At 43.5% G+C, this 10,051-nt stretch overlaps 2 protein-coding genes across 2 annotated transcripts; both read right to left on the reverse strand.

Annotated features, from left to right (window-relative positions):
• Window positions 1-861: 861 nt before the first annotated feature.
• On the reverse strand, window positions 862-4,812 carry LOC311048605 (acidic mammalian chitinase-like; the record flags this gene model as incomplete). Its single annotated transcript, XM_084061869.1, has 11 exons — window positions 862-1,193; window positions 1,310-1,448; window positions 1,534-1,653; window positions 2,259-2,438; window positions 2,683-2,803; window positions 2,919-3,043; window positions 3,472-3,622; window positions 3,739-3,795; window positions 3,910-4,111; window positions 4,204-4,233; window positions 4,788-4,812. 11 exons carry the CDS (start codon window positions 4,810-4,812, stop codon window positions 862-864), a joined length of 1,482 nt encoding a protein of 493 aa, XP_083917995.1.
• A 758-nt stretch (window positions 4,813-5,570) lies between these two features.
• LOC311048607 (acidic mammalian chitinase-like) lies at window positions 5,571-9,482 on the reverse strand (the record flags this gene model as incomplete). Its single annotated transcript, XM_084061871.1, has 11 exons — window positions 5,571-5,875; window positions 5,992-6,130; window positions 6,224-6,343; window positions 6,544-6,723; window positions 6,978-7,098; window positions 7,222-7,346; window positions 8,066-8,216; window positions 8,347-8,403; window positions 8,570-8,771; window positions 8,858-8,887; window positions 9,458-9,482. 11 exons carry the CDS (start codon window positions 9,480-9,482, stop codon window positions 5,571-5,573), a joined length of 1,455 nt encoding a protein of 484 aa, XP_083917997.1.
• Between the last annotated feature and the right edge of the window lie 569 nt (window positions 9,483-10,051).

A 10,051-nucleotide genomic window follows, 5' to 3' on the forward strand; every position in this document is an offset into this window, starting at 1 on the left:
CATCAAGTGGTATATATGCACAATGCAGAGAGCTCCACATCGAGCTCTGTGCATCGCAGTCAAAGTTCAACCTTGCTAAACTTTGTGCACTGTGATGAATCCACCAGAAATTCATCTAGATATGGAAAGGGAAGTGGAAAATGGAGATGCATAAAAATGGAAATGAGTTGGACTTTTTTTGTCTTTTATCCTTGAACATTTTAACCAACATTATTTATGATGTTTAGGTTTTATCTAAATAAATTACAAAACATTAAGAAAAACTGATGCATTGAAAGATGGGTGGTCTGAATTCTCTTATTCTTATTCTCAGAGATTTGCGGATAATAATAACAGGTTTGCAATCATATTGGGACCTCAGGTGGAAAGCGCTGTTTTGGAAACTCGTTCTGACCCATGTTTTAACAGCTGGTTATGTGTTCCCCATCAATAGCTCTTCAGACCTATTCAAGTTTCTTGATTGAGATGTTCCCCTATGTACACATTTACTATCACCCTTTATGATTGGGGTCAATTTTGACAACATCAATTTAAACCTCCAGAAATTGAGTATAAGACAATACTCAATGCTCAAAGGTAATTGCTAAAACCATTAAAAAAAAACATGGGACCCACTGTATCTACAGTATCCTACGCCACTCGCTTGGAACTTTTCAAAGTTGAATAACACTCATTATGGAGTCATAATGGCTGGATTAGAAAAAGGCAGATGAGAAAAATTACTTAGAAAGTCCTGTTTGTTTTGAATACCATTTTATTGCCAACTTCATGAGATAGTGTGGTCTTTGATTAACAGACAATTTACACCAAGCTCCAATACACCTAAAGAACAACGAAGACAAAGTGAAACCATGACCTCCTTCAAGCCCAGTTGCAGCAGTTGCAGCTGGTATCGAACACGAGGCCAGCAGCACAGCTCTCTTCATAGGTACGTCCCTGGGCGCAGTTGTAGTAGTGGTTCTTGTTGGTGGGGTCTGGGTAGAGTCCACTAGTCTTGCCAGCGCAGAATCCAGATCCTCCACTGCTGCTTCCGCCACCTCCACTAGGCTGAGGCTTGGGCTGGGGTTTGGGCTGGGGTTTGGGCTGGGGCTTGGGCTGGGGTTTGGGCTGGGGCTTGGGCTGGGGTTTGGGCTGGGGCTGGGGAGCAGGGGCTGGAGTGACTGGGGGCAGAGGTTGTGGGGGAGATGTGCAGCCTGCATGAAAGATAGAGGACACAGAGGATGTCAAGAGATGGAACTCTGATTTTGTGTGGAAATATTAAAGAATGTGTGTAGTTTTGTATGTGTGCGCGCATTAGAATTCATGTTACCAGCTCCGGCTCCCAAGCCATTCTTGAGGGTGCTGATCAGTGGGAATTTTCCCGCGTGACAGAAGGTGCCGCTGAAGTCATCCATGTCCAGACTCCAGACAAAACCTCCACCAAAACCACTCTTCTTCAACCAGTCAACCTGTATGGGCCAAGAGGTTAAAAAGTACGACAGGAAACAGTAGTGACTAGAAATCTGAACAATAGGTTAAAAACTAGTTTTGCACCTTGATCTGGTAGCTCTTGACATTGTCGTATCCAACCCAGGTCTGGGTGTTGTAGGCATAAGGCACATCCTGGATGGCATCCCAGGCCTGAGTGGCTCCTTTATTAATGAAGTCACAGATCTGAAATAAGGTACAGATTCAGGTTCAGGTTCAAGCAGGGACGTGCTGGCCACTGGGAAATTCGGGAAAATTCCAGAACGGCCGCGCCATTTACGGGCCGCCAAACGGCCGGTGGGCCACCCAAAAAAAGAAAGAATATATTTTTATTTTTATTTACATTTTTTTGCTCCCGTTTTAGGATTATTACACCCAGCACGCCCCTGGGTTCAAGGTGCTGTATTGTACATGCATGTACAATACAGCCTATAGCAACATGACAAGCAGCAACATTCTTGTGCTTCGAACTTCCTCAACAGTGTGGAAAAAACGTATTGTATTATAAAACGTATTGTAGTGTATGTATTACTGATGAATTGAGTACAAGTACCACAATGGCAACAAGCCCCTAGATGCTTTTTGTGTTATCCTTTTAGCATTAACCTGCAGCAACTGCAACTGTACCATCAACAAACTTACTAATAAAGTATTCAATCAATCAATCAATCAATCAATCAATCAATCAAAAAAGGCTATAATATGCGTGCACATCTGATATTACCGGTAACACCGGTGTTGTGATGAGTTCATTAATTGTTAGGAAAATCTCCACACCACGGCAACCCTACCTCGTAGTAGGACCAGAATCCTTGCTGCTTGGTAAAGGGACCAGCACCTCCAGGTCCATTGTTGAAAGAACCAATAGCAGTGTCGGAACCCACCCCAAAGGTGTGGCCATAGGTGGCGAAACCAACCAGCAGTTTCTCAGCTGGGGCACCCTGGCTCTTCCAGTAGTTCATAGCATAATCCTATGGACAAGGAAGCATACTGGTATCAACAGTCAGTCTTTGCCATATACAGACATTCATACAGTGTAACGCCCAGGATTCGAACCCTGGTCTCCCATGTGGAAAGCCAACATCTTAACCGCTAGCCTAAAAGGGTATTCTCCCTTGGTCAGGGGAGATCTTAGGCTTCTGGTCATCTGAGCCACTACTGCTACACATTACACACATGTACAAATGTACAGATGGAACCTCCTCAGTCACTCACCACATTGTAATATTTACGCATCCAAACAACGTCAACTGGGTCTTTGAACAGGGGGCTGTTCTCTGTAAGAGTGTTGGAAGCCTCGTAGTCATAGGTCATCACATGGAAGTAGTCCAGGACACTGGTAAAAGGACGTCAGGAGTCAGGGTTTTGCTGGTTTATTTCTAAAAAGGTGTGCCCCTATGGGTGTGTTTGTATGTTAATGTTCTTAATGTCTGTGTTTTATCTATACTGACGCTCCGAGCTGGGGGATCTGGTATCCAGAGTCGATGTTTGGCTTTCCACCAGCGACAGCAGCGGTGAGCATCAGACGAGGACGGTTGGTCTGCTTACCTTCAGCCTCAAATGCAGCTATCATCTCCTGCAGAGAGACAGGAGGTGGTGATGGAGAAAGATGACGGCGTCAGTATTATTCTCAAGGTTGGCTTTATCTATCTCTTTCTTCAATTCAATGTATATCATTGCAATATTTGAGGGATATATTTAGCAATCTATTTTCATGTGACATGTCTTTCATTCTTGTTTTTGTACTTTTTATTTCCCAATTAACTCAGTACAGCAGGAGAGCAATTTCCAGCAAGATGAATAAAGTTCAATCTGAACGTCAGTACTGTAGATCTGCAGTTATTAAACTGAGACACAGTCCCAGTAAGTGATACTGTACTGTATATCCCTGAGAGAATAATTAAATATTTTATGTAAAACCATAAGATGTACACAGAATTAAGGCTGGACAGGGACAACATGAAGCATATGTTATTTTAGGCTTTAACGTGATAGAAGTCAGACCTGACACAAAACAGTGAAGAGCTCCTTGGTAGCTCCGCGGGGGTACTCCCAGTCGATATCCAGACCATCAAACCCGTACTGACGCAGAAACTTGATCACGCTGCCGATGAAGGTCTGGCGGGTTGCCGGGCTGGACACCATTACTGTGAACCTGGAGAGAGAGAGAGAGAGAGAGAGAGAGAGAGAGAGCGAGAGAGAGAAGAGTCATGAGAGTACTTTTACCAATTCCTTAATCTCCTGGAATTGATCATCTTGTTTGATACTCACTTATAGGTGCCCATGCCCCATCCACCAATGGCCAGCAGGGTCTTCAGGTTACTGTTCCTGTCGAACAAAAAGGGAAAAACTCTGAGTTCACACTTCTCTGTGCGTGAGCGTGCGCGTGCGCGTGCGTGTGCGTGTGCGTGTGTGTGCGTGCGCATGCGTGTGTCTGCTCACTGGTTTTTGAAAGCCTGGAACTCTGCATAGAACTGCTCATCGTCCTTCTCGGTGGTCGTGATCATGTTATTTTCCATTCCAGCGAAGGCATAGATGAGGTGGTCACAGAGACATGGGTCAATGTCTTTGGGCGTCATAGCCCCTCTACCTGGACGGTGCTGTCCCCAGTTGGTGAAATAACAGGAGAGGATGTAGGAAGATCCTACAAGGCACGACAGACACAGTTAGGGCTTGTTGTCGTCGTTTTTTTATTCTGTCGTTTGAGAGTATTGAACCAAGGGGACAAGTTCTTACCTAGCTGCACGTGCAGCAGGAGAGCCAGTCCTGTAGAAAGTCATACAAGCAGAAAGAGTGAGAGAGCGAGGGAGAGAGAAAAAGAAAGAGAGAGAGGGAGAGGAAAATGGAAGTTGGATGGTTCCGTAAGGAAAAGCAGTTAGACTGGCAGCTGCAATCTGTTAGTTTCATGTCCATATACCGGGATTTAAACCATACTGCATGGGAGACTAAATTGACGCCGCTCTGGTAAGATGGATGCCCTGCTTGGCCAGGGGAGATTTAGTGTGTTCATGAGCTTCAGACAATACTACTCATCAACCAGAAAGTGTGTTTCCTGACGGTCTGCATTGTTTAATGTAAGGGTATACAGTAGCTAGGCCACCTTCAACCTCTGCAGATGTACTAGTTATTATTGTATTAACATGCTGTACCATACAGACTGTTTTAATGTTTTATTCATTAAAACAGTTCCACAATAAAGCTTTAATAAGGATTTACATGTACAACAAATGTATTATTGAAAAGCTGTTATGCATCATATGTTAATTTCCTCTGCAAAAACAAAGGGAGAATTTATACTCAACAACAATTTCTCCGCTTACCAACGCAGATGAGAAGCTTTCCCATGTTGCCTTTGTACAACTAACCAAAGCCCAGAAGCCTCTTATATAGGTTCCATTCCTCTCCATATCTCCATATCTGTAAACCATGTTTGATCTGGCTTAATTATTCTGATAAATCAGCAGTCACCTCATTATTTTGCTTGGTCAGGAGTTGCACTTGTTATTTTCCACTGCCATTGCTAATTGTCCTGAGCACTGACTTTCAAGTGCGGTGAAATAAAGGTTGTCATACAGTACGTTTTTGTTTTAGTGTAGTGTTTGTTTGTTTTGAAAAAAACATGTCAAAATCTGTGATTGATTGTTTTTGATTGTTTGATTTGTAGGTTTTATGCAATGTATCACTTTGTGATCTTGATATGGATTTAATATTATTTGAACTATCTTAAAGTAAGTATATTGTATAATCTAATGTCAACGACTGTCCATAGCTGTATGGTGTGTACGTGAGAATATGTAAGATGATGATGATGATGATGATGATAATTTCCTATCTGTGATCCTTTGTTCTACTGCAATAAACAACCTCTTTGTATTGTTTGGATCTTTTCGTAAATGATTAGCAGTCAAGTGGAGACATAACAGCTGGATGAGAGAAAGGCAGATGAAAAAAATAACTTAGACAGTTCCCAGCTGCTTTGAATATAATTTTACCAATTTGTTTTATTTCCATCAGTGACCACAAGACAACATCTTGTTGTCTTGGATTACCCAGCTCCAATACACCTAAAGAACAACAAAGACAAAGTGGAAACATGACCTCGTTCAAGGCCAGTTGCAGCAGTTGCAGCTGGTATCGAACACGAGGCCAGCAGCGCAGCTCTCTTCATATGTACGTCCCTGGGCGCAGTTGTAGTAGTGGTTCTTGTTGGTGGGGTCTGGGTAGAGTCCGCTAGTCTTGCCAGCGCAGAATCCAGATCCTCCACTGCTTCCTCCACCTCCACTAGGCTGGGGCTTGGGCTGAGGCTGGGGCTGAGGCTTGGGCTGGGGCTTGGGCTGGGGTTTGGGCTGGGGTTGGGGAGCAGGGGCTGGAGTGACTGGGGGCAGAGGTTGTGGGGGAGATGTGCAGCCTGCATGAAAGATAGAGGACAAAGAGGATGTCAAGAGATGGAACTCTGATTTTGTGTGGAAATGTTAAAGAATGTGTGTAGTTTTGTATGTGTGTGCTCATTAGAGTGCATGTTACCAGCTCCGACTCCCAAGCCATTCTTGAGGGTGCTGATCAGTGGGAATCTTCCAGCGTGACAGAAGGTGCCGCTGAAGTCATCCATGTCCAGACTCCAGACAAAACCTCCACCAAAACCATTCTTCTTTAGCCAGTCAACCTATAGATGGGCCAAGAGGTTAATAGAATAAGTACGACAGGAAACAGTAGATAGTAGCTACAAATCTGAACAATATGTTAATTAAGTTTGCACCTTGATCTGGTAGCTCTTGACATTGTCATATCCAACCCAGGTCTGGGTGTTGTAGGCATAAGGCACATCCTGGACGGCATCCCAGGCCTGAGTAGCTCCTTTATTAATGAAGTCACAGATCTGAAATAAGGTACAGATTCGGGTTCAAGGTTCAAGGTGCTTTATCTTCACATGCAAAATTCTTTCGCCCCCAGTTTCCTCAACAGTGTGGAAAAAACTGAAATAAGGGAAAAGGTAAAAAAGATTATGATTTTTTTAAAACTGGTGTTGTGATGAGTTCTTTAATTGTTACGAAAATCTCCACACCACGGCAACCCTACCTCATAGTAGGACCAGAATCCTTGCTGCTTGGTAAAGGGACCAGGACCTCCATATCCCTTGTTGGGAGAACCAATAGCAGTTTCGGAACCCACCAAATAGGTGTGGCCATAGGTGGCGAAACCAACCAGCAGCTTCTCAGCTGGGGCACCCTGGCTCTTCCAGTAGTTCATAGCATAATCCTATGGACAAGGAAGCATACTGGCATCAACAGCCACTCTTTACCGTGAACAGACATTTATACATAATGTCATGCCCGGGATTCGAACATGGGTCACCAACATCTTAACCACTTGCCGAAAGGTGAATTCCCCCTTGGTCGGGGGGAGATATACTGTAGGTTTTTGGTCATCAGGCAGAGGCTCTGAGCTACCACTGCTACACATACAATAACATATTAAATGTATTTATGTACAGATGGAACCTCCTCACTCACCACATTGTAATATTTACGCATCCAAATCTCGTCAACTGGGTCCTTGAACAGGGGGCTGTTCTCTGTAAGAGTGTTGAAAGCCTCGAAGTCATAGGTCATCACATGGAGATAGTCCAGGACACTGGTAAAAGGACGTCAGGAGTCAGGGTTTTTCTGGTTTATTTCTAAAGAGGTGTTCCCCTATGGGTGTGTATGTATGTTAATCCCTGTATGTCCTTAATGTCTGTGTTTTATCTATACTGACGCTCCAAGCTGGGGGATCTGGTATGCTTTGTCGATGGTATCCTTTCCACCAGCAACAGCGGCGGTTAGCATCAGACGAGGACGGTTGGTCTGCTTACCTTCAGCCTCAAAGGCAGCCACCAGTTCCTGAAGAGAGAAAGGAGGTGGTGATGGAGAAAAATCTGGGTGTCAGTATTATTCTTAAGGATGGCTTTATAATCCAACAGCTGACTTCTACTACTACTCACTGTGTCAGCACATATAATCTGTCCTATATAAATACATGGTTGTCCGTAACTTAACGAGTCAGCGTTATTATACATTGTACTGTCACTTAGTATAGTCTGTTCATATTTATCTCCATTTAGGGAGAGCATCTCTAAGAGGTGTTTAAGATGACACTTCAGGAGGCTTCTGCCCCGATGGGCTGCCAGCCCAGGCCAGGAAGCCTGATGCTATGATCTGTAATGTTGGTTCTCTGCTTGAATATTCGTCAATACATTGTCAACACTTCAACCTGACTGGATGTTAATCTTTTCCATAATAGCTTTATCTATCTCTTACTTCTATTTAATGTACTGTATAGTGTTGCAATGTGACATGTGACATGTCTTCAATTCTTGTTGTTTTTGTACCTTTTATTTCCCAACTCAGTACAGGGGGAAAGCAAGATGAATAAAGTTCAATCAGCCATGACTTGAATGTCAGTACTGTAGATCTACATTTATAAAACCAAGACACAATCCCAGTAAGTGATACTGCACTGTATATCCCTCGGAGAATAATTAAAGATTTCATTTACACCATAAGATCTACACAGAGAATTAAGGCTGGACAGGGACATAACAACATGATAGAAGCCTGACCTGACACAAAACAGTGAAGAGCTCCTTGGTAGGTCCGTTGGGGTACTCCCAATCAATATCCAGACCATCGAACCCATACTGACGCAGAAACTTGATCACGCTGCCGATGAAGGTCTGACGGTTAGCAGGACTGGACGTCATTTCTGTGAACCTGGAGAGAGAGGGAGAGAGAGGGAGAGAGAGAGAGAGAGAGAGAGAGAGAGAGAGAGAGAGAGAGAGTCATAAGAGTGCTTTTACGCATTTCTTAATCTCCTGGAATTGATCCTCTTGTTAATACTCACTTCCAGGTGCCCATGCCCCATCCACCAATGGCCATTAGGGTCTTCAGGTTACTGTTCCTGCAGAACAAAAAAGAAAACACTCTGAGTTCATACTCCTCTGTGTGTGTGTGTGTGTGTGTGTGTGTGTGTGTGTGTGTGTGTGTGTGTGTGTGTGTGTGTGTGTGTGCGCGCGTGCGTGTGTGCGTGCGCGGGCGTGTGTGCGTGCACGCGTGTGTCTGCTCACTGTTTCTTGAAAGCCTGGAACTCTGCAAAGAACTGCACATCGTCCTTCTCGGTGGTCGTGATCATGTGATTTTCCATTCCAGCGAAGGCGTAGATGAGGTGGTCACAGAGACATGGATCAATGTTGGAAGGCATGAACCTCCCAGCACCGGGACGGTGCTGTCCCCAGTTGGTGAAATAACAGGAGAGGATGTAGGAGGATCCTACAAGGCACGACAGACACAGTTAGGGCTTGTTGATGTTTCATTCTGTTGTTTGAGAGTATCGAACCAAAGGGAGAAGTTCTTACCTAGCTGCACGTGCAGCAGGAGAGCCAGTCCTGTAGAAAGAGTCATACAAGCAGAAAGAGAGAGAGCGAGAGAGAGGGAGAGGGAGATGGAGAGAGAGTCGGAGAGGGAGAGGAAAAAGGGGGTTGGTTGGTTCAGTAAGGAAAAGCAGTTAGACTTACTGCCGCAAACTGTAAGTTTCATGTCTATTCTGGGATTTGAGCCCCACTGCTAAATTGCTGCCAAATGACTGGTAAGATGGATGCCCTGCTTGGCCAGGGGAGATATCGTTTTCATGAGCTTCAGACAATACTACTCATCAAACAGTAAGTGTGCTTCCTGACACCATGGTCTACGTTGGTTAATGGAAGAGTATACTGTAGCTAGACCACCTCCAACCACTGCAGGTGTACTAGTTACTATTGTACTAACATGCTGTACTATACAGACTGTTTGTATTCAATAAAAAAGTTCCAGAATGCAGCTTTAATAAGGATATATATTACATATACAAAATATATGTATTATTTAAGTATGAATAAGTTGTTAAGCATCATATGAAGTTAATTTCCTCTGCAAAAACAAAGGGAGAATTTATACTCAACAACAATTTCTCAGCTTACCAACGCAGACGAGAAGCTTGCCCATGTTGCCTCTGTACAACTAACTGAAGGCCAGAAGCCTCTTATATAGGTTCCATTCCTCTCCATATCTGTAAACCATGTTTGATCTGGCTTTGTTATTCTGATAAATCAGCAGTCACCTCATTCATTTGCTTGGTCAGGACTCAGGAGTTGCACTTGTTATTTTCCACTGCCTTTGCTAATTGTCCTGATAACGTTCAAGTGCAATTCAATAATGATGTTGTGCGACAATTAGAAGTCAAATAAAGGTTCTCATATGTTTTTTTTGTTTTAGTGTAGTGTTTATTTGTTTGTTTTGACACATTCCACCATATAAAAGTCCTCTAAAACCAAAATCTGTGATTTATTGTTTTTAACCAACGTGTGATGTGTAGGTTTTATGCAATGTATGTGCATGTGTGGCTCTACCCTTATTAAGGTCTTAATAATTATTAAGTTATTATGTTATAGGATAATTCCTTTTAACAGGTCGTTCATGAAAGTCCTTGCGGTCTTGTTTCCAATGAGAACCTGTGAGCAATTAGGGGTTGAGAGTCTTGCTCAGGGACAAATTTCATTTCATCGACACATATG

This window comes from Gymnoscopelus microlampas (assembly GCF_963454915.1).
Source record: "Gymnoscopelus microlampas genome assembly, chromosome: 7".
Taxonomy (NCBI): Eukaryota; Metazoa; Chordata; class Actinopteri; order Myctophiformes; family Myctophidae; genus Gymnoscopelus; species Gymnoscopelus microlampas.